The sequence below is a fragment of the Cheilinus undulatus genome, linkage group 6 (assembly GCF_018320785.1).
Source record: "Cheilinus undulatus linkage group 6, ASM1832078v1, whole genome shotgun sequence".
Lineage (NCBI taxonomy): Eukaryota > Metazoa > Chordata > Actinopteri > Labriformes > Labridae > Cheilinus > Cheilinus undulatus.
The window spans coordinates 7,654,518-7,679,122 of NC_054870.1; the positions used below are offsets into that span (position 1 = coordinate 7,654,518).

General features: G+C 39.6%; 2 protein-coding genes across 7 annotated transcripts in view; one reads left to right on the top strand and one right to left on the bottom strand.

The window, feature by feature from the left end:
* The window catches only part of usp54a (ubiquitin specific peptidase 54a), a 98,605-nt gene extending 85,970 nt beyond the window's left edge, over positions 1 to 12,635 (top strand). For 2 of the 3 annotated variants that reach the window (XM_041789743.1, XM_041789744.1), the window contains exons 20-22: positions 572 to 685; positions 4,629 to 4,896; positions 8,287 to 12,635. In XM_041789743.1, the coding sequence (XP_041645677.1) occupies positions 572 to 685; positions 4,629 to 4,896; positions 8,287 to 8,894 (990 nt within the window). In that variant the 3' untranslated portion in view covers positions 8,895 to 12,635. The remainder of the gene's footprint in view (positions 1 to 571; positions 686 to 4,628; positions 4,897 to 8,286) is intronic. The other variant, XM_041789745.1, reaches the window with a different exon arrangement.
* Positions 12,636 to 13,436: 801 nt separating this feature from the next.
* mmrn2a (multimerin 2a) overlaps positions 13,437 to 24,605 on the bottom strand; it is a 70,054-nt gene continuing 58,885 nt past the window's right edge. For 2 of the 4 annotated variants that reach the window (XM_041789148.1, XM_041789146.1), the window contains 2 exons: positions 19,896 to 20,393; positions 13,437 to 16,642 (listed from right to left, as the gene is read on the bottom strand). In XM_041789148.1, coding sequence (XP_041645082.1) covers positions 16,239 to 16,642; positions 19,896 to 20,393 — 902 coding nt within the window. In that variant the 3' untranslated portion in view covers positions 13,437 to 16,238. Of the gene's footprint in view, positions 16,667 to 19,895; positions 20,394 to 24,605 lie in introns of all 4 variants that reach the window. The other 2 variants (XM_041789147.1, XM_041789149.1) reach the window with 2 other exon arrangements.

A 24,605-nucleotide genomic window follows, 5' to 3' on the forward strand; every position in this document is an offset into this window, starting at 1 on the left:
GGGCCGTGCATTCAGTAGCTATGAACTACTATTAGTTTATGACAGTGTGGCACATACAGGAGAGGAGAGGGCACTTTGAATTAGTTATATACACAATGGATGTATGTATGTATGTATGTATGAAAGGATGGATGGATGGATTTGACCTGACAAATTCAGTACAATCTGTGTTTTCACAATGTTATAATCCGTTGCTACATTGCCTTATCAAATGCAGGCCTGAAACACAACACAAGGGTCAGGTTGGCTTGAAGTGTATGGCATCTAAATGTTGGATTCATCTGAGCTTGGGGTTTTACCATCAAGGTTTTAAAGACTTATACTGTATGGCCTTCAGACAGCCACAAAACCAGGTGGTAGGTGGTTTAGTTCTGTTTGAGTGAATAGTCGTGCTCTAACCTATTTCAACTATAATTTCCCTAAATCCATAATGCACTGGGAGTAAATACAGCTCTGGTGAGGTTTCACGGTAATGCTGGAATATTCTGATGTATTTATTAGTTTAAGTTGTAGCCTCCAGAAGTTGTAGTTTCTTTAGTCCATGTGATCATGACCTCAGTCTTCTGTGCAGGTGTCGCATGAGGACGAGAACTACAGCGCAGAAAACCTCAGACGAATCGCTCGCAGCCTGAGTGGAACCGTCATTGGGTCGCGTCCCCAAAACATTGGCCCCTCCCGCAGCTGCGTAAGTCAGACACACTCACATATAAACATTGCATAAGCTGGGAGACTGATCAGATGTCTGTCTGCTGGTTTAATTTGATAACATGCTGCTACTCTGTGTGTGCTGATTGTCTTTTCTAATGTTTTTTTTCCCCTCTGGTTTAATGGAGACTTTTTGTTTAAGAGAAGGAAAATGTTTCAGAAAACACTTGAATTTTCTTTAACGTTATTTGATATGCATTTAATGTAAGCCCTTTTCTGATTTGTCATATGATTATGACCACCTATGCAATGTAATGCAACTCAACACAATAGCTGTACCATGAATTTTGCTTTTACAAAGTTTCTGCAGCATTAGTATAGTGATAACACTATGGTCAAAGAGGTGATAACGCTTCTCTGTATTACTGAAGTCACATTGATTGGTGATGTCAATGAACTGGTCAGCATTATATTGAAAAAGCTCACAATAATTTGCTTTATCTGTGACATACATAAAGAGAACAGAATATTATGATAATTTGAAGATACAAGGTGATCCAGTACACCATCACCCACTATGACTTCAATAATATCTAGAAAAAAAAGTTTTTCCTTGCAGAGCGGAAATTCAGTGAAAAACACTGCAGAAAATGTTAATAGCTGTAAAGTTATAAATAAGAGAAGAATAAAAAAAAGATAAAACAGAGTTAGTAGACAAAGAAGAAGCAGAAAAAGGAGTAGAAGACGAAACTAAAGCAGAAGTAGCAGAAGAAGAAATAGTGGTGCAGGAACATTCAGAGGAGAAGTAAAAGTAGTCGTAGAAGAAACAGTAGCAAAAGAAGAAGCAGAAACGATAGTAGAGGAAGATGTAGAACTACCTAAAGAAAATCAGAGGATAAAGATAGAGTACATTTCTTCACAGCACTAAACTAACAGTGTTTTCAGTAGCAATGTTGGTGGTGAAATTATAAATCTGGTAAAAGATTTTTCGATGAGGATAGATGTTTTAAACAGATTATAATGGAGAGGAAGAGGCTTGGAAGGAAGAGGAGGAAAAGATGGTCTTCATGAAGTTTACAATGACAAGGAGTTTATTATAATCACAGTTTTCATCAAACAGTCCTTAGTTTAAGTAAGCAGCAGAGCTGGGTGGAGGTGAGCAGCTTAGAAATGTCTGGTGGGTCTAAAATGTAATGGAGGTCAGATGGTGAGATGGGCAATGGCGATGGAGTGCTACACAATAGAGGGCGCTTGGGAGACAGAATGCAAAGCCAATGGCAGAAAATAAATGTGGTCCATTACAGGTAAGCGGCACAAAAATGAAAAAGAATTTCTCTGGCTTAAAATCGTTAAAAATGTTGAGCTAATATATTCAACTTAAAGACTCAAGCAAGAGGGTTATCATTCTTGATTAATGTAGACATTTCAGTGCAAAAATTCTTCAGATTGTACCTTTAACATGGCCTTGATTTTAATTGGTTTTGCGTTTTTGTAGCTCCATGGAATTTCCTTTAGCACAAAGCTAAAATATCTGCTCTACTGTTATAAAGGCTCACAAAAAGGCACAGTGGTTCAGATATTCTTTGTCTCCAGAAGGTGAATTCAAATTACTGATTTTCCTCTGATCCTTTATCATGACTCAAAAGAAAATAACAATATCAGCTTAGCCTGGCTGTAAAAGTTTCCTTGATATGTTTAACCAATCTAACAACTTTATAGTTTTGTTTTCTATTCAAGTAGATATTTATTTTAAGTTGTTTTATCCACAAAGGTGTCAAAAATGAGACATTTTGCTGTGTCATAGGTCCTCTTGATTGACCAAAGAACCTTTTGTAGACTAATTGATAAAAGGCCATAAAATGAGCACATTTAACATCATTTTGTAGATCCACAGTAACTGCTGCCAGTCATAGTTTGTGCTTTCCATGTTAATACGAGTGTGTGAAAGCCTGTGAACTGTAAATGTTTCTAGGTGAGCCTGAAGCAGCAGCCTGTGTTTCTCTACAGACCTTTTTCTCTCTCTCTCTCTCCTCTCTGTTGCCGCTGGCGTTCAGCCATCTTGTATTCAGCCCTCAGGAATCGCCTCAGGCCCCGGCATTAAACATTGATCACTGATTTAGTTCTCCCATTAAGCATTTAACCTCAGCGATGGCTGCCAGATCTGAACCGACAGCTGAGGTCTTACTGTGGATATCTCTGTCAAATCCTCCCAGCTCCATCGTGTGCAGGAAGAATCTCAATGTTTAACTGTAGCCAGAGGATTTGAGTCTTCACCTGAGTGCTAATTGTGTCTGTAGCATTCTCCGAAATGTTATAACTCACACAGGGAGGAGTTTAACAGGGAGAGCAAAGTGAACTCAGACCTGAAATCAGTGATCCTCATCAATAATTCAGCCAAGACATGAAAGAAAATTAACTTTGCTAAAGTGGACTGAAATACAGATTTGTGCAGCTTCATTTGTGCAAGTAGGAAGATTTTACCATCCACTGATATCTCACTTCTTATCATTTACTAGGGATACACTGAGAAATTACTCACTGAAACCACCCATACCAGAGTCAGAAATAAAAATTAGCTGATAGCCAGCTCAGCTGCAAATGTTTTTATGAGAAAAATGGTTGCCTTTGCGTTTTTTATTCACTCATTTTTTTGCTTTTTTTCTCCTGTCTGGGCTTAGTGCGCTAAAACGAATCAACATTATAGAAAGATTTCACTGCAAACACTCAAATCTAAGTGAGTGTTTGAGTTTTAGTGGACTGGATGGGAATGAGAGCATGACTAGTACTTCTTCTTCTCTTGGGTTTCCAGCAGGCTACACACCTTTCAACACCTGGCTACCTATCACGTGACTAAACAGCCAGTAGTTTGGAGGTTGGCACATTAATAGAGAGTATTACAAGGGAAAAAAACTGAAATAATTGACACAGCAGGTTTATTCCAGTTAGAGGCTCTAATTGTTAGTTTTGGTTATTTTTCTATTAATTGCCCAGCTCTAACATGTACCCTGCTTATACATCAATGTATCCCTGTTATTTATATATAAAGCAACACAGATAGGCCTCTGTTAAATGTGTTAAAGTCCTACGGCCTGCTTGACAGAGAAGAGCACACTAACACTATGAGGGCAGCAGTACATAGTAGAGTATAAAAGCTTAAGAGCAGTGTAACTCAATCCTGCTCAACCAAAGAGCTTAATTGTTGACAAAAAAGACAAAAAAAGGTTGACAATAAAGTTTGACAATTTAAGCCTCCTGTAGAAATGTGGGAAACAGATTGCAATGGATAATTCTGAGGTCAAAGTTTCCCCTTTTATGGTTTTCCGGGGGAATAATATTTCAAATGTAGACTTAAAGGGCCACAAATCATCACAAAAGAGCCAAGTGTTGAGTATCACTGCTTTAAAGACAAGTTTACTCTGTCTCAGGGTGGAGAGGCAAAGCAGAGCTGAGCCAGAGAGAGTTTTAACATTTTTCAGGTAGAAACAAACACAACTTAACCTGATCTTGTTGTTCATGACTGCTGGGTGAAGAAAGATTAAGCTCTCTGACTGATGCCCAGACGTAGACTCATCTTCATCTTTATTGTATTTACAGAAAAAGAAACTTGTATTTCAGTGATTCAAGTTTCTGCTCCTCCTTCAGTTTGATGTTTTGTTATGTCATTTTCATGTTTATCCCTTCATCATGTTGACTTTTTTTCATCTTTTTCCCCCTTTTTTCCTTGACTCCCTACCTTTGTCAACTTTTCTTTTTTTTCCATCCTTTTGATTTTGACTCATTCTCTTTTTTAAACTTTTTTTCTCATATGATCTCCACCTCTCTGCGCCATATTTTACCCTCTTTTAATCATATATATTGCTGTAATTTCTTCCCTTTATTTTCACTTTCTTCCATCTTATCTTTCTTTCTTCCACCATCATCATCATCATGTCTTCATATTTTCTTTTGTTTTTTTTTTCCACTCTTCCTCCTCGTCACTTTAGGAACCCTCTGTCCCCAGACCCCCACTCAGACAAGCAGACCATCACTCCTCCTCCCTCCTCCGTCGCCCCAGCACCTCATCCCTACACTTCCCCTCCTCCTCCACTTCCTCCTCCTCCTCCACCTCCTTCACTGCAGATCACTCCCACCACCTCCAACACCACCAACCCCGACACCACGGCCCCTCAGCTCCTGCACCTCCACCACAGCATCCCCCCATGCAGACTTCACGGCCCCCGAGCTCAGGCCTCTCCTCCTGGGGACACTCAGGTAACCTGTTGGCCCTCCACTTCCACCTTCACGCCTTCACACCTCCACATCTACTCCTACAGACACTAACAAACCCAAAACAACCAGCAGTGTTGAGTTTCACACTGGTGTCTCACAGCAGCAAGTTAATGATGTGTTTTTTGATTGTTGTGTTGTTTTGATTTATTCTCATTCATTATTGGTGGATATATTCCACAGTTTATTTGATGTGTTTTGCAGGTGGAAAACAGGCTTTAAGTTCACAGTGCTCACAGAACTGCCCTGGTACAATCTGTGCATTCTTTCAGTTTAAGGGTTTTATTGACCAAATGTACTATTTTATTTGTTTATTCTGATAAATCAACTTCTCATTGGAAGCAACATGAAAATATTTATTTTTGTCTCCCAGAAATTTCCCTGGCATCTGCCTTCTCATTGTTAGAAATAGAAAAACATAATCATTACTTTGGTGGAGAGCTTCATTATTTTAGTTAAAAGCATTTTTCCTTCAATGAATGGCTTCACTTAGGTTTGAATAATGCTATAATCATTTTTATTTATACTATTTCCATACAGTTTGGTCCATAAGTATTTGATTATGACGTACTTCAAAAAGTTAAACTTTTATTCATTCTTTATTAATCTCATACAAAATGAAACATTTCAAGACTTTTTGAAAGTCATGGGGAAGACTGCTGACTTGACAGTCATCCAGAGGACATTTACTGACACCCTTCACAAGAAGGATAAGCCACAGAAGGTCATTACTGAAAGAACAAGCTGTTCTTTGGAAGAGAATAGTATGGTAAGAAGAGGAGCACAAGCAACAGCAATGCACTCAACCTTCAGAGAATTGTCAAAAAAGCAGATTCAAGAACTTTAGGGAGCTTTACAAGGAGTGGACTGAGACTAAAGTCAGTGGATCAAAAGCCACCACACAGATGGATCCAGGAAATGGGCTACAAGCGTCGTGTTCCTAGTATCAAGCCACTCCTGAACCAGAGGCACATCATAAGTGTCTGACCAGGGCTAAGGAGAAAAAGAACAGGACCGTTGCTCAGTGGTCCAAAGTCCTGTTTTCAGATGAAACTAAACTCTGCATTTCATTTGGAAATCAAGGTCCCAGTGTCTGGAGAAAGATCAGAGAGGTGCAAAATCTAAGGTCTTGAAGTCCAGTGGTTTAGAGTTTTCACAGTCAGTGACGGTTTGGGGTGCCATGTCATCTGCTGGTGTTGGTCTGTGCTTTATAAAGTCCCAAGTCAACACTGTCAGCTGTCTACTTGGAGATTTTAGAGCACTTCATGCTTCCGTCTGCTGAGAAGCTTTATGAAGATACTGATTTCCCTATCCAGCAGGACTTGGCACCTGCCCCTTGTGAAGCCAAAACTACCAGAAACTGGATTGCTGACCATGGTGTTACTGTGTTTGATTGGCCTGCCAACTGGCCTGACCTGAACCCCACGGAGATCTATCGAGTGTTGTCAAGAGTAAGATGAGAGACACCAGCCTCAATAATACAGACAAGCTGAAGGTTGATATCAGAGCAGCCTGGGCTTGCTAACATCTCAGCGGTGCCACAGACTGAGCCCTTGTCGTCACAGACACGAAAACGATATATTTCCGTTTCATTTTGAAAACATTTTCTGTAAACACGGGATCACTTCAGAAAATGTCTGCATAAACATGGAACCACTGAAAACGCTGTAGTGGTGCTGTAATGCTTCCAAAGAAATGCGTTAAAAAGAGAGAAGTAAATTACGAAGCATGCATATAACAACCCTGTAGTATGCTTTTGTTGTATTGGCTGGACCCGCACATGTGGCTTAAGTGGGCCATGCTATGGATGACGTAATCGTCTCAAGAAAGATGCAGTTGGCTTTCCAACAGATTTGTTCACTCTGGGACCTAGTTTCAAAAAGTGGCCTCCTGAAATGCCGTTTCCGTGTGGATGAAACACCAATATGACAAAAAAACTTTTGCATATACTCCTGAATCTGTCTCTGTTTGGACGGGCCTGATTGGCTGCATGTCTCATGATCCAGTAATTTGTGCAAAAGGAGCTCCAACCAATTGCTGAGTGCATAAATGAGCATAACTTTCTGCAAGATCAGCATTTCTGTTGTATGAATTACTTTTTGGACAAGTGTTTCGTGATATTCTAATATTTAAAGATGGTGGATTTTTTTATTTTATGAGCAGAAGCCATAAAAATCAACATTAAAACCAACAAGTCTGGCAATATTTTGCTTAGTGTGGCATGAATCTAGAACAGTGGTTCTCAACTGGTCCGGCCTCAGGACCCACAAATCTGTCTTATGACAGATTGTGACCCAAGTTTCCCAGCAGTTTGCAACAATGCATGCTTAGTTAATTGAATATGTTGCAGTTTGGGGCATGATTGGCCCAAAACACCTGATATAAAAAAAGAAAAGGGACAAAACTGACAAACTTTATGCCCTCTTTCCCCAACATTATGTGTCAATTTTTGCCAATTTTTTAGACATCTTGTTAAATAACTTCATTATCTTATTATACATAGGTAAAGTGGCAATTTATTACAAGAAAAGGAGATGAATTCGTTGAAATATTGATCCAATATTGAAATTTACCAAAAAAAATGGGTAAAATAAAAGGTATCAATGTACGTCCATAAAGGACTTAAGGACTTTGCCACCATTTTTTTTAGACACCTAGTTACGACCCACTGAAAACTGCTCCGCAACCCACTTTTGGGTCCTGACCCACCAGTTGAGAACCAGTGATCTAGAATATACCAATGTTTAACTCTTGATATCAATCAAAGGAAGAAAAAAAGTTCTTCATGATATTCACACTTCTTACTCCATGTCCTAATAGACGCAAGCAGTAGACTTGGTGTCACAGCATCCCACACTAACTATCCACACTGCATTCGTTAAAAACTTAAGTCTCTACCTTGGGAATTTCAGACGTGCTTTTGTTAATATGATATCTGATGTTTTTTTTTTCTGAATGCAGACAAATGGAAGAAAACCATTTTAATACAAATGTGGTCCTTGTTAATGCAAACCTGTTTTTACTCTTTTTAAAACAAGCTAAGAAGCTCTGTAAGAAAAGTTAAAAGGAATCAATCACCAAGAAAATGTTGTCACTGACACTCACTCATGTGATAGGACACGGTATTGGCTGCTTAGGACAAGTCCTCTTCCTTTATACGGTCTTAGATCTCTCCTATTCTCTTGAGGCCCTGATATCAGAGGGGTTGTTGCACTCAGCAGCCAGAGGAAGCTGAACTCAATCCTGTTTCTCAGTGTTTTTTTCACAAGTTGTTTTGTTTTTTCTTAATGGTTAAAGAGGACCTGTATTCAAGGCTCTTCTTTATCATGTTTTAATCATTTTTTAACAATTATCCCCTCCCTTTACCCCCCTCAGGACCTGGATCAGGAGTCCAGCAGCAGTTTCTGGCTGTGTCTGACAGGCATCAGGCTCTCTCAGGTCAAAGCCTCCACAGTGTCGCGATGAGTTACGGCACCCTGCCCAGGGCTCCTCGAAGAGCTCCACCTCCCTCCTCCACTGCCTCCCTTCCTCGACCCCGTACAAGCTCCGGTCCGGCACCCCCTCCAGGTCCACAAAGTCTCTATGCCACCCTCTCCCACCCTCGCCACTCTGCCAACACTAATGGCCACTACAGACAACCATCGCTGCCCAGTAAAATCAACGGATCTTCTTGCTATGCTCCACACCCCATTAGGGTACATGGGGAGGGCCCCTCCCAGCCACTCCGTCTCGATGTGCCCCCTGAGACCGATTGGCGTAGGGAGGCAGACTACAGGACTGTCCAGCCCAGCTCCTCCAGGGACCCCCGCACTGCTCACCTCCACCACCCCCTCCAGCGGTCCATTTCGCACCAGCTCCCTAACACCCGGCCCCGCAGGGACCCCCACCTCTGCTCACTGTGCCAGCAGCTTCCTGCTGAGCCGTCACGCTCCTACTGTGCGTCCTGTGGTGCTTATGTGGCTCGGTTCCGCCCAGTCAGCTGATCGGGACTAAGGCTTTTACTAACAACCATTCTGCAAACACCAAGATAGAAGAGTTTCAATTAACATGTAAGGGATATAATTTTTTTTTTTTTTTGTTTATAAATCGTGCCAATACATCAGTATAGCCTCTTCTGATTGTGAGGCCCTGCCCCCTTCTGGTTGGTGGAGACCTCACTGTGGAATAAGCTCTCTGATTGGTCTGCAGCTTCATCCAAGGAAACCAAACTTTAGCAAAAACTCTCCTAATTCAGTTTAATCACTTTAGTTTCCAACTCTAGAAGCAGTCACCTCAACACAAACTGAGATTCTCTACAATCCGCTGGCTCCTCCACACTCTGGACCCACTTGCCAACCTGCACATGCACACAAACAATCTCACAAAGACAGAACTATAAACAGAATCCGTCGATGAATGTCTACTGGATTAAAGCACATGAAGATTTATAACAGAGAAAAGCACGAGGACACAGACACTGAATGCAACACATGCAGTTGAGAGCGGTCAATACCTGCAGTCTGTTTAACTTTGCACCTTCAGTCTGATCAAAATACTGACACACAAGACATGCAGGATGCTTTAGGTAATTATTTTATGAGTTGGATAATGAAAAGTAAGGAAAAATAAGCTTGTTTAGACAGAACAACAAACATTGTTATTTTCGGAAATAGTTTAATAAATCCAGGTTGTTTATGACAGCAAACTGAACGTATTTGAGTGCTTGACTGTTGGTTGGGAAAATAGCTGCATTTTTCTGACATTATTAAGCCCAGAAATAAACCAGGGCTGCAAGCAGCACTGAATGGCCCTTGCACCTTGGCGCATGTCGGGGTGTGTCACAGCTGCCACAGCTAGGTGTTCATAAATCATGCAGTGTGCTGCAGTACAGCAGAGAGACCATGTAGACTCTCCTAGGAAAGTAAAAAATCAAAAATAATGAGCATGTGGCACAATGACAAAGCCAGACACTAATGCATAGGCACTAGGCACTACCAAATGTGATCAGGGCAGGATTCATATTTGTCATATAAAATTTAAAGAAGATTATACATTCAGTGTTACAGGTGATGCTAGGATTGGGCTTAATTCACTTTTTAATACCATCATACCCTCCTCAAATTTTACCGGAGTATACGGTATTACTGCCAGTTGTTTAAAAACCACATAATATGGGCACTTCTCGGCGTGCACGTTCAATAACAGTGAGCAGAGCACGTACCTCTACAGGCGCTTCCTTCTTACATTTAACAAAATGCTAGTTGAAAAATTAGAGAGAAACTACAATTGATCCTCTGCCATAATGTTGCTCTTTTTTTACCTAAGTTTAGAAGGTGCCAAAGATCGCAAGGGGTAGGATGTTTCGTCTGCTTCTGGGTTTTCAAAATTCGATTTGCACTTACAAACTAAAATCATGATGAAACACTCATTAAATTGTTTATACCAAAGACTTTTGGCAAGAAAGAGTTTTTAGACCTAATCTGTTGAGGTAACATGAATTAATGTTAATCTTTTGACAGCAGTAGATCAGTTTTTTCTGTGGTTTTTGGATAGCTCTGTCTTTTTCTTTATAAAAAAAAGGGGTGAGCAAGATAGCAACCACTTTTTATTTAAAAAAAAAACATTCTCCCAAGGTCAGGGATAAAATACTCTCATCTCTGGTTCTTAAATGTAGAAAATGACTGATGGTTAAGACACAGAAATGTGTATTTTTTGTCAGGCTGTGAATAATCGTACTGAAGCAGGTTTATTTTCCTCATGTCATGTTTTGGAGTTAAGAAGTGATAATATGTAGAATAATTCTGATTTTGAATTACAGACTTTATGTGTCCCGGCATGCTCTGCACCCATCCTTCATGTTGTTTTTGGGTGATATTTAGGCCAACCTTGATGAAAACATCCAAGCAGTTCTGTTGTGTTATACGGCTTGTCAGGTTTGCACGAGTTCAAATTTAGCAGACACTTAAGTTAAAAGGGTCTTTGTGCAGGTAGAGATGTAGATTTATGGACAGCTTGGAGTGGCTTCTAAATATTTCTCCAGTCTGATTTTTATCTGAAATAGAAAGTTAACTAAGTTAACTACAAACCAGTTCTGCAAAAAATGTATATTCCAGCTGTGGGTACATTATTCATTTTATTTGTATAATAATATGATTTATGAGCATTAGCTGTGAATAGAAATACTTTGGGGTCATTCTGATGAATATATTAGTGTATATATATATCACAGGATTTAATGATGAACATTTAAAAGATGTTGAACATTTTGATAGAGCAAAGTGTGCTTTCCTTTTAAACTGTTACAGCTGAGTGTAGTTGTTGTTTGAAAGTCTTCATTATTTTTATCGGTTGTTGTTGTGTCTTTTTTTTTTTTTTTTCTTTTTTTTTTTTCAACCAACAGTCCAAAATACAAACATGTTCAGTTTGCTGTTATGGAAAACAAGTACTGAGGATCTTTTTTTTTTTTTTGGATCTCAAAAGGACTTTAAACAACAGAACGATCACAAATGTAGGCAGATAAATTTTGCAGACAGATGTAGGCATAGTGAGCAATATTTCCTCATCTCTTCAGCTTCAGTGTGTCACATTTGATCTTTGGGTGTAAAGTTAAGCTGATGTTACTGGGGTACAGCTGCAGCATTTGTTTAAAATATGTTTTATTTGCCAGTTATAAAATGTATTTTATACCTATGAGGTTTACCCTCAGAGCTGCACAAATCTAAACAGAAAGTGAAGGATGTGAAGACACGACAGGATGTAGAAAAGCTCTTTTCTTCAGTGTCTTTCTATATAAATCTCCTCTACTTATTACTCTATTTATTTTTGTAGGCTTGTTGACTGAGTCATGCGTATATTAACAAATTATTCTACCTGGCTAACCTGAATATACTCTCTATAGACCTCATCTAATTTTCTAAAGCTAGTTAGTTGCCTGGTTTGGGATGTGAAGCCTTCTTGTATTCATTAGAAGATTTTAGATTAATGACTAAAGCTTTTATTTTGATGGAGTTGCAGCTAATATTTAGCATGATGTTTTCAGACATATAATAGCCTTGAGAGAATCACTCAACTGTGTGTACATTTATTGTAATGTCGATGATATATGCAGATCTTTTTTAGTGCAGCGGCTTGGCTGCATGTAACTCGACTTTAGTGCACTTCAGAAGTGTTGACCATAGTTTTCTTTCTGTGCTTGTTGCTTGTTTTATTTTGACATCTCTCCCGTTGTTCAGGGAGACGCTTCCTGTTTCATTTAAGGACTCTTGAGTTTGGTTTTATCATGAAGGAAAAAAAGCATCATCATGTTTGATATAAGATCTGTTTGACTGCCAAGAACCCACCCGGCTCACCTGGTGTTAAAGGTGAGAAAAACAAACAAACCCACGTCTGGTCTGCTGATAATATAAACAACATTTATTACAATTATGAAGACTTGTTTAATCAGTTTGGATATCATGATTCATTTGCTCCAAAACTTCCTGTGCTGTTAAATCAACAGGATGCCGTCTTTTCAGAATAAAAGCTCTGACCAGACCTGAGTTCATTATATTAATAATCATACTGGTGAATTAAAATTAATTAATTCACATGGAAAGAAATTATTTTTTCAACATGTTAAAGTTTTGTTTTTCTTTTTGACATGTTTTGCTTTGCCAGATTTTATTTTGTTGATTTTGGTATATTTTTGATGCTTATTTTTCTACACTGTAGACCTAACAGAGAAGATAAGATGATTAAATTGTTTAATGGAAAATCCTCAGTGTTTGTGCGTCTAAATTTTTAGCTTGCAGTGAACACATCTGTCACACAAACCTTTATTTCCTTAAACGCTGGGGCTTACTTCCTGCAAAAGTGATCAAGTTTAACCCTTAAAACCAACTTCTTTTCAAACCTTTGAACAAAAGATTATGATGAGAGTAAAAAGTTCACATTTCCCTCTCCACAGACGATCATGAACATTACACACCTTTCTCAAACATCCATTCATTATCTACACCCCTCATCCTGTTCAGGGTTACAGGTAGATGGTGCCTATCCCAGCTCTCATAGGGGGAAATGCAGGGTACACCCTGGACATGCAACCTCCACACAGGCCCTGTCTGACCAGGATTCAAACGAAGACCCTTCTTGTTGTGAGGTGACAGCTATCACATCAAGTTAATGCTGTCTTAGTCCAGTGTTTCCCAGCCATTTTTCCCTGTAGCCCCCCCCTCCCACCAATATGCAAGAGAGAAGAAAAAGTGACACACTGCTGCCAAATTTCAACATAGATTTGAATTGTTTTACTGATAAAACCCTACAAAAAGGCATTCGTATAAACCACTTAAATAATAAAATAATGACTGCTTTATCGTGGTTTTAGTCAATATTTGCAAATCTAATTTTGGCAGCCTCAGAGCCGACAAAGCCTTGTGCCCCCCCCTAAGATCTTTGGCCCCCCCAGGGATCCCAGACCCCAAGTTGGGAACCAGTGGCTTAGTCCATTGAATGCTGAAGAACAAAATCTGTGTTTGCAGCCTTCAAACATCACAAAGTGACTTGTTTAGATAGAACTTTATTAAGTTACAGGCTGGTGACAGTTCAGATAAAACTTTATAAAAACATCCATCACTATGTTTACGACAAACAGCTTGGCTCCTTTATAGAAATACTAACTGCTCTGTGAGGGCTCATGTAACTATATCAAAACTTTACAAATACCAAAAATAACTGCTGATTTGACATCGGACTATTTTCTTCACATCTGGTACAAAATTCCCTTAAAACGCACTTTAATGAAATTGAGATCAACATCCTCTACATCTTTAATCCTGCTCAAACACCAGAGACGATGGTGTGGCCTCCATAGAGCTGCAGCTAACACTTCACACCCTTCACAAGTCAGGATACAAAGTAGACCTCAGTCATATTTGGAGGTCAAATTATTGATATATCACAAGACAATTATATTTTTGCATTGCAACTTTGGAACCCTGAAGGTCTAAAATCCAAACTTTACTACATCATTTTTTCCTTTTTTTGAACTTTAAAGGGGGGTGTCATGAAAAAAAAACTCCCTTTTTGTAGTTTTGCAGTTATGTTTGTGAGAGCCTACTGACCAACAAAATGTAAAATAAGCCTACCCAGGCATTTTAATACCTGCCCCCTACCTGGCACATCCACCAACAGACCTCCACCCAAATAAACATTTAAATATGTAGATGGGCAGATACTGATCAGTCATGATAAATTTAAAGCAAATCAGATGTTTTTTAATCAGAATTAGGCCAACTTCCTGTGAAATTAGCGAGATATCTAAATGCTCGCTATCACCAGTGAGGCTTCATTTAATAAGACGTGTCAATGTTGTGGACAAATATGGAGGCCTTCTACCAAAATCTGAGCTTGATAAGTTCAGTTCAGTAATAGGAATACAGAAATAGACTAATTGTGTCACGCCTTGTTGCCAGTAGGGGGCACTACAGCAAAACAATAAAATTAACCTCTGGATGTGTAGAGGGTCAGACCTCGATCATACATTTGAAATTTGAATGAAATTAGATGTTTCATGCCAAAGTTATGTCTACTTCCGATGACACTGGCAAGATATTGAAATGCTCACCATCACCAGTGAAGATTTAAACATGTCAGTGTTGGTGACAATTAATTAGGACTTCAGTTCAAAATCTGAGTGTGGGTTCAGTGCCGTAAGAGGGATAAACAAATGACCTTCATGTGTCACTTCCTGTTGGCAACAGAGGGTGCCATGATGAGATGTTTGCATATTGGTGTGTTCATTGTTATACTAAATTAAAGTTTTGAAGAACATATAATAATGTTACCCAAAGTTACACAGGATTCAGTAAATAAGATTCAAAAAGGCATTATTTTAAAATTGAGGTGAAGCTGGCTGACTTCCTGTTTCTGTTATCCTGGTATGGGTCTAAGAGGCTGTTGTGTGGGTGTGGGCATGTTGTGTACGCATTAGGGATGCACAATTTTAAATTTAACGATATCCAATATGCCGATATTTACAGATTCAATTTAGCCAATACTTATATTTAAAAAAGCTTTATTTAACTAAAAATTCAGTCCTTTGAACACAGTTTAAGGTTTGAAGATGAACTAAGAAACTTTTTTTCTTAAAACGACTTTAAAGTTTAAAGAATGAGGATGAATAAAGAAAAGTAATCTCTACTTACATAGATCTGTTGGCCTAGCCCAAAAATCCACTAATTTATTAGTATTTATGGCCAAAGTTTACAGTTGATATATGCCGATATTCATGACCAAAATATTTAAGGTAAATATTGGCAGAAATTTCCTATCTGCCGACACCGATATCAGGCTCATAATATTGTGCATCCCTAGTACACATGCTAAAAATCACTGGTCTAGTCCTTAAGCAGAGCAGGGACTGTATGTTTTAATGTTCTGTAGGAGAAAAAAAAAAGGATGAAATTTCTGTTGCCACACAGAAAAAAAAATCAGGGGCATCAATCTACTCAGGTTGAATATGTGATTATCCCTGTGAAATTTGGTGCTGATTGACAAAAGCACTGAAAAGCTATTGAGTCATCTGTATAGAAACATTGCAAAAAAACATTTTTAAAAGATTGGTCAACCCCCCGGCCCTATGGCGAAAACTCATTGCTTGCACAACTTTAAATCTCATTCATATCTAGAATGAACCAAAAAAATCTGGAGACATTCTGGTGAAATCCCATGGAGTAGTTAGTTAAAACGTGAATCAGAGGTCAGTGCTCAGGCACTCATAAAGCATGAAAGATGATTGACCTTTGAGTGAAATATAAACAAACTGAAGGACACCATCAGTGTAAACACTGAGCTGAGAGCAACAAACCCAAGGGGAGTTAGACTGTACTGTCTTTTAAGGAAGTGAATACTCCACATCGTATTTACATGGTGTATTTTTTATGTTTTCTGTGTTGATTTTCAAAACGTCACATATCGGGCCTAAACTCAGAGACAGGTGAGTTGTTTCGTCTTCATCCTACTTATGCTAAGCTAGGCTAGGCTAACAGGAGCCTAACATGCCCTTTTACATGAGGGAAAATTGAAAAAATAACATGAATATTTAACATTTGAAAAAATATCATTCAGTTGGATGATTTGGAAGTCTGCTAAGATTTTTGTCCAGAATATTTTAGGAGGTAAATATTCAAATAGAAGCATGATGTAAAGTGTTTTATGTTTTAATTTCATGACTCCAAAGGTGCACTGGAACAAACCTCCACAAACTTAAGTTAAACTTTCATTTAAAAAAAAGTCTCTCTGTGGTCTCTGATTTGGCCCCTCCCAGAGTCTCTGATCAGGGTCTCTGTTGAGCTGATTGGTCCACAGCGCCCTCAGGTGGTCCGGTGGATCAGCAGTGTGGTGAACACATTGTCCTCTGACTCCTTCCACCCTCCTCCGTTCAGTTCCAGCCTCACCTCCTCCCCCTCACTCAGCACCAAGAGACTTACTCCTGTGACAGGCCCCGTCTCCGTCACCTCCTGTTGATGTAGAGACACTGGAGCTCCTCCTGACCCCCTCTTCAGGACCACGTGGGCGGGGCCTGGCCTCAGGTCCAGAGTGAGGACGAACAGATAGATCCCATTCACTGGAGCAGTGAAAGTACCGGTGTCAGAGTACAGCTGACCACGGTTCAGTGAGGCGTCTAACAAGATGACTCCGTTTGAGACGCTCCGTGGAGATCCAGCCACAAGCGGCAGAGGGTCGTCTGATTGGCTGTACATGGTGGGGACAACACCTGAAAAAAAGGAGCATCAGCAGTCTGAAACCAAACACAAACAATCAAATCAGTTCTATTTATATGGCACATTTACAAATAACCACAGGAGCTGACCAAAGTGTTGTACATTAAAGAGGAATGAAATACAACAAATAGAAACAGCTGAAAAAGAGAAAAAAACACATGCACAAAAACACAGATAAAGCAGAAATAATACAAATGTGTGTATAAATACATACATACACATATGTAAACACACACACATAATCCACATAGGTATGCACCGATACATACTGCAAACACAAATCACAGACCCAATACAAGAAAACTCCTACGGAGGATCAGAAGATTCAAATGCTAGCATATAAATGTCTTGAGGCGGGATTTGAACATGTCAACCAACAGGGCAGTTCTGATTGGAAGGCTGTTCCACAGTCGAGGGGCCATGACTGAGAAAACATGATTACCTTTAAGTTTATAGAATAAGGGACTTCCAGAAGGCCCAACTGATTTTACCTGATTATCAAATGTAGAGGTGTGGCCATAAATGAATCCAAGGTTTTTAAGTAGGGTTGTTCTGATTCTGATACCAGAGTCAGAAATATGTCCAACGCTGCTTAAAATGCAGGTATTAGTATCAGCAAGTACACAAATTTATGCACCGATCCAACACCTTTAGGTTTAGCTTTATATTTTGTTTAGTTTAGCCATGCTAAAAAGAAATGATTCTTCTTCACCTTGGTATCAGAATCGTATCGGGAAGGAATAAATGGTTTGGGAACATCCCTAATTTTTAGCATGGGGCTTACTATATGAAGATAAATGACCTAGGTTATTTATATATCTTGAATTTATATAGCGCCTTTCAAGAAACCCAAGGACGCTTTACAGGAACACATATACATGGACAAACTATGTGAGGGGTATGATGAATTTAAGGGGTGGTTTAGTGAAGACTGTAGGCTGTGGTGAACAGGTGGTGCTTGAGACGTTTTTTGAAAATGTCCAGAGATGGAGCACTACGAATGTCTGCAGGAAGAGTGTTCCAGAGGGTGGGAGCTGCAGCACTGAAGGCTCTGTCTCCATAGGTTCGGAGTTTGGTTTTGGGCATGGAAAGTAGGCCGGTGTCTGAAGATCGAAGGTTGCGGGATGGTGTGTATGGATGGAGGAGATCAGAAAGGTACTGGGGAGCCAGAGCATGGAGAGATTTGTATGTGAGGAGGAGGACTTTGTAGTTGATATGGGACTTGATAGGGAGCCAGTGGAGGTGGATAAGGGTCGGAGTGATGTGTTGCCAGGGTCTAGTGCGGGTGAGAACTCTAGCTGCAGAGTTTTGGACGTACTGAAGCCTGTCCAGGGTTTTGCTGGGACCTCCAGACAGGACTCCATTACAGTAGCCCAGGCGGGAGGTTATGAAAGCATAAATGAGTGTTTCAGCCACAGAATCAGGGAGTGATGGTCGGAGTCTGGAGATGTTCTTGAGATGATAGAAGGCAGATTTGGTGACAGACTTTATGTGGGACTGGAAGGAGAGGGTGGAGTCCAGGATTACGCCCAGGTTTCGGACCTTGGAGGACGGACAGATGGAGGTCCCGTCCACATCGAGCATGAGATCTCAAACCTTCTGCTGCAGCGCTTTGGGGGCCACAACCATGAGCTCTGTTTTATTGCTGTTGAATTTGAGTTGGTTAGAGGTCATCCAGGCTTTGATGTCATGGAGGCAGTTTACCAGGGAGTGGGGAGGGAGCTGAGTGGATGGTTTGGTGCTGAGATAGAGTTGGGTGTCATCTGCATAAGAGTAAAAGCTGAGACTGTGTTTGTGAATAATCTGTCCAAGGGGAAGCATGTAGATGGTGAAAAGGAGAGGTCCAAGAACAGAGTCTTGAGGCACACCCTGGTTAACTGGGGTGGGGGATGAGTGAGAGGTGCCGATGGTAACAAACTGTTTTCTTTGTGAGAGATATGAGTGAAACCAGGAGAGAGCTGTACCAGTGATGCCAAGATGGTGAGACTGGCAGTCAAGGAGGATGGTGTGGGATATTGTGTCGAAGGTTATTGAGTTATTGAGGAGATGCTATTGAGGAAAAGAACTGCCTTGGTTTTACTGTTGTTCAAGGAAAGTGTGGCTGTCCAGGTTTTTATATTGCCAAGACTTGGTATGAGAGAACAGAATAGAGCCTCTTTGAGGGACCCTGCCAGTTAAATTAGCTATGGAGGAAGTGGAAGTGCCAATATGTACATAGAAAGTTCCTTTGGTGGATATAAATGAATCCAACCAGGGTTTATGAACTTTAAACCCCTTAATTCTCACAAATAAGCAAGATATTTCCTGTTTTCAATCAGCACTAAACCCGAATACAGTTGTTGTTTAGGTTATACAGTTTACTGGCTATTTCCTGGCTGGAGCATAAACTTCCTGCTGTCTACAACAGAGTCAAAGAAACTGCCTTTAACAGTGGATTATTGTTTAACAAAGGTTCTGGTACTGTTAAAACAAGGAACAATCTAAAGTAAAGCTTCTTTATTATATGGGTGAATCTGGGAACAACGTCTGTACAAGAATTTTTTAATGCATTTAGGCTACATACACTATATGGACAAAAGTATTCAGACACCTGACCATTACACCAACCGTGACTGTAATATTCAAATACATGCACTTTGGGGGCTTTTTCGTGCCTTTATTAGAGACAGGACAGTGGACAGAGTTGGAAACAGGGAAGAGAGCGGGGAGAGACATGCAGGAAGCAGTGCCATGGGACAGATTCAAACCCGGGTCGCCTGCGTATATGGTGCACGCCTTGGCCACTTGCATGCACATGCACTTTAATATGGAAGTACTTCCCCTTTTGCAGCAATAATGGCCTCCACTCATCTTGGCTGACCTGGCATCTCCCCAAAAGTGAAGCAAAAATATTTAAACCCCCCACTACTGACTGGTTAAATTATAGATCATAAGCTCCTCCATGTTAACAGATGGGGCATGAGCCAAACTGTAACATCATGACACACCTTTGATGAAATGTTTTACAAAATGGTTCCTGCCATTAAAGTTACATCTTATTATGGTGATTTATGCATGAGTATTAACGTTTCTAAGAATAAGTTTAATTTAATAATTTGATGCTATAAACAGCTGGTAAATACCATGACTGAAAGCTCTGTTGACAAATTAGGCTCCTGTGGCATTGTGGTAACCAGATTAGATGTAAGGATGGGAATGTTTGGGAAGAATAGATTGAAAACTGATTGTACTTATTAGTTCACTCACCTGATGCCTCCCTCCTGCTCCGCTGGTTTCCTCCTCTTCCTCCACTCTCCCTCCTTTCTCCTGTCTTCTTCTCCTTCTTCCTCTCTCTGTTCTTCACCAGCTGCCACAGTTTGTCCAGCTGCAGCGTGGCATCAGAGCTCATAAGCACATGAGCGTTACTGAAGACGTTCTTGAACACTCTCAAATGATCCTCCAATCCTCTTTTCAGCCACAGCACCTCTGCCTGCAGTTTGGCCTCCACACCACTGGGATGCGCTGTTCTCTCTACACTGTTGTTGCGGTGTTTCTCCTCCAGGTGGTGCACCTTCCTCCCTAGCTCTTCCACGGTTTTCTCCAGGTTCCACAGATCGCTGCCGTCTCCTCCGAGCTCAGGATGCCTCCTCTGGAGGAGCTGTCGCTCTCTAGTTGGGACTCCACTGCTGCTGATTGCAGGGGGCCAATCTTCAGGGTGGGAGGAGGAGGGGGGCTGATCAGCAGATGGTGCCTCTTCTCTGCCTTCTGGGGGCACAAAGAGTAAAGACTCAGTCCAACAGAGGGCAACTTTTCCAAAGTCATGATGAATTCAAGAAAATTCCCAGCACTCTCTTAAAATGAACGCTGACAATGACACTGCAGCTAACTCACCTGTTTTGTGTCTAAAACAAAGTACCTGAGGACGGTCATGAACGATTTACTTTTTATTTATAACTGTGGCTGAATGGATGGTTTAAATGTAGCACAGATGTTAGTCAGTGGGTGGCTGAAGTTTATTAGTGTTGAATTTTACTGTCAGTTCATTCATCAATTGGTCTGAAAATCTTTATAAATGAAACAAACTCAGGAGGTTGTTGTAGGGCATGTTCAAATAGGTACACGTTGGTTTTTAGTTAAAGAACAAAATACAGAACTGATTAAACTCCCTTTGAAAATGTTCCCCTTTAATCACAGCCAGACTGGTGAACTGTGATATTGTAGTTTCTGACATTTACCACTAGATGGTGGTATAAAGTTACGTTCAAGTGACATCAGTTCAAAAGACAATCTGAGGTTTAACTCAGTTTTTTTTTTTTTTTTTTTTAAATCCAAGATCTTTTATTAAAATCATCTTAAAAGACCATGAAATTGTAAGGTAAAAAACATAAGATACAGAAACTATCTTCGTTATCCTGTCAATATATTTTACCTGCCATAAAACACTGCAGCTTTAATTCTGAAGCCTCTGACATGCGAAAGGAAAAGAACCATAAAAAAAAAGAAGAAAAAAGAATATTAGCATTTTAAAGATGTTGAAGACAACTGACCTGACAAAGCCAATAATCTCATCATGGTTGTAATGAGACAAAGCTATTTACATTTTGAAAATGGATGGAACCTTTGATCTACCTCTACCTGGCATAGATTTACAGTTATAAGAATGTATTACAAATATTTCACAAGATAATATTAATCATCTTTTTTTCATCACAGGCTCGTCAAAAAGAAAATATACAGTGCTTCATCAATAGGAGAGAAAAAGTCAAAAACATAAGAGGAAAATTCTTTCTTTCTATCTATCTATCTATCTATCTATCTATCTATCTCTCTCTCTCTCTCTCTCTCTCTCTCTCTCTCTCTCTCTCTCTCTCTCTCTCTATCTATCTATCTATCTATCTCTCTCTCTCTCTCTCTCTCTATCTATCTATCTATCTATCTATCTATCTATCTATCTATCTATCTATCTATCTATCTATCTCTCTCTCTATCTATCTATCTATCTATCTATCTATCTATCTATCTATCTATCTATCTATCTATCTATCTATCTATCTATCTATCTATCTCTCTCTCTCTATCTATCTCTCTATCTATCTATCTATCTATCTCTCTCTCTCTCTCTCTCTCTCTCTCTCTCTATCTATCTATCTATCTATCTATCTATCTATCTCTCTGTCTCTCTGTCTGTCTATCTATCTATCTATCTATCTATCTATCTATCTATCTATCTATCTCTCTCTCTCTCTGTCTGTCTGTCTATCTATCTATCTATCTATCTATCTATCTATCTATCTATCTATCTATCTTTCTATCTATCTATCTATCTATCTATCTATCTATCTATCTATCTATCTATCTATCTATCTATCTATCTATCTATCTATCTATCTATCTATCTCTCTCTCTCTCTCTCTCTCTCTCTCTCTCTATCTATCTATCTATCTATCTATCTATCTATCTATCTCTCTATCTATCTATCTATCTATCTATCTATCTATCTATCTATCTATCTATCTCTCTCTCTCTCTCTCTCTCTCTCTCTCTCTCTCTATCTATCTATCTATCTATCTATCTATCTATCTATCTCTCTCTCTCTCTCTCTCTCTATCTATCTATCTATCTATCTATCTATCTATCTATCTATCTATCTATCTATCTCTCTCTCTCTCTCTCTCTCTCTCTCTCTCTATCTATCTATCTATCTATCTATCTATCTATCTATCTCTCTCTCTCTCTCTCTCTCTCTCTCTCTCTCTCTCTCTCTATCTATCTATCTATCTATCTATCTATCTATCTATCTATCTCTCTCTCTCTCTCTATCTATCTATCTATCTATCTATCTATCTATCTATCTATCTATCTCTCTCTCTCTCTCTCTCTCTCTCTCTCTCTATCTATCTATCTATCTATCTATCTATCTATCTATCTATCTTGGCTAAAAGATTTCAAAAAGCAACACTTAATGCCGCTATCTAAAGAAATTCAAGAACAGAAACATAGTCTTTAACATCTGTCAATCTGGGAATCCATTTCTAAGGCACTGGGACTCCACAAACCCTGGTGAGAGCCATTATCCACAAATGGTGAAAACTTGGAACAGTGGTTAACCTACTCTAAGAGCACATCAATGACTTATGACTTATCCAGGAGGTCACAAAAGAACCCAGAACAACATCCAAAGACCTGCAGGCTTCACTTGACTAAGTTAAGGTCAGAGTTCATTAATGAACAATAAGAAAGAGACTGGGCAAGATGTAAGCAGAGAAGGTTGGGGTACATGAGCAGCATGTTTCCACTGGTCATCATTACCTCTGCCAAGGAGGTTATGTGATCGGGTGGGTTTGTTTGTGTGTTTGTTTGTTTGTTTGTTTGTTTGTTTGTTTGTTTGTTTGCAACATAACAGATTATGGATTTTCAGGACATTTTCAGGAAGTGTGAGAAATGGCAAAAGGAAAAACTGATTACATTTTGGGAGTGATCCAGATCACCGTCTTGATCCAGGAATTTTTTTAAAGGATTCTTTATTATTGGGAGATAGGGCTAGTGGCGGCGGTCTGCGCTGTTACCATTTTACACCAGGAGATGGCGGACATGAGTAACTTCAATCCCAGCAGCATGTTTTTGGTGTGTTTCCATTCAAAGTTTCGGAGTTTATAGAGTTTGAAAGACACACGCCCAGTCCAGGACATAAGTTGGAGTGTAACAGAGAGAAAGACAGCGAATTGTAGTGAGAATACTCACAATGCTGGGAGGAAGAGAGGAATATTCACCCTCTGCCATGACTTCCAGTCATCCAGTGAGAGTATGGGTGCTTCCGCCATGACAGCCCACACGTAGTGAAGCCAATACTTTACCTCACAGTGTCTCAATGTTTTTAAAGTATTCTTCACTATTGGGAGATAGGACTAATGGCGGAGGTCTGTGCTCTCTGGGTGCTTCTCTAGTTTGTTACTGTAATGATGACTGAGAGCTGCAGAATTTACTTATTGTGCATTTAATTTAAATGAGCAAACCAAATGAAGTGGAAGAACTCCGAAAAGGAGTGTAATGTCAAAATTTCATTTCAGGGAAGCACATTAGAAATCGTGCTTTGCACGAAAATTAATAAATAAATTCTGACAGCAAACAGTTTCACCTTCAGAAGAGGTCATTAACAACATTTAAACATGGGCCACATTTTATCTTGGCAGACTCTTTGGGGGCCGGACATCTAACTTAATGAAAATAAAACAGATGTTCTGATCTAATTAACATTAGATCAGAATTTGTATTTTATTTCAAAATGCATTTTTTAGACATTAGCAGTGAGATCAGTCTCTACAGCATATACTGCAGCCAGCTACAAGGGGGCAATTAAAAAATATTATCTAGATATTTTTGGGGCTGTCATGTTATCCATCACTGGGTTTAGGCTTATTTGCTGCATTGGTGAATAACGTGTAGGAAAAAGGTGTATTGTTTTGGTTCTTGAGCAGGGAAGTTGCACTCTCCAAGAGCCTGAAGTGGTAAGCTGACACAAAAAAATGCCTGATTAATCAGGACTGGACTATTAAGTATGATCATCATGCATCATGTTTACTAATAATGACTGACAAGTGGATCTCTCTAAAAGAATAAATAAACAAAAAATATTAAATCATTCCTGATAAAAGTGTTTTAGTGTTGATTGTTTTGGAGTTGATTTTCATAGTTGTTGGGATTGAAAAACAAAAGACACTCTAAAAATCCAACCTTTTTTCTTCTCATATTTTCAGAAATTTATCTTTTTGAGGCCGGATGGGGAGCTTTGGGGGGCCTGATATGGCCCCTGTGCCTCCAGTTGATGATCACTGACCAACGGCATAGCTAGGGATTTTGGGCCCCCAAAAAGAGTATTACACAGGCTCCCCTAACTGGCTAGCCAAGCAACAAATATTGCATCATTTTTTGCAAATATATATGAATTTTAATGCATTTTTTAAGCATAATTTCCCTATT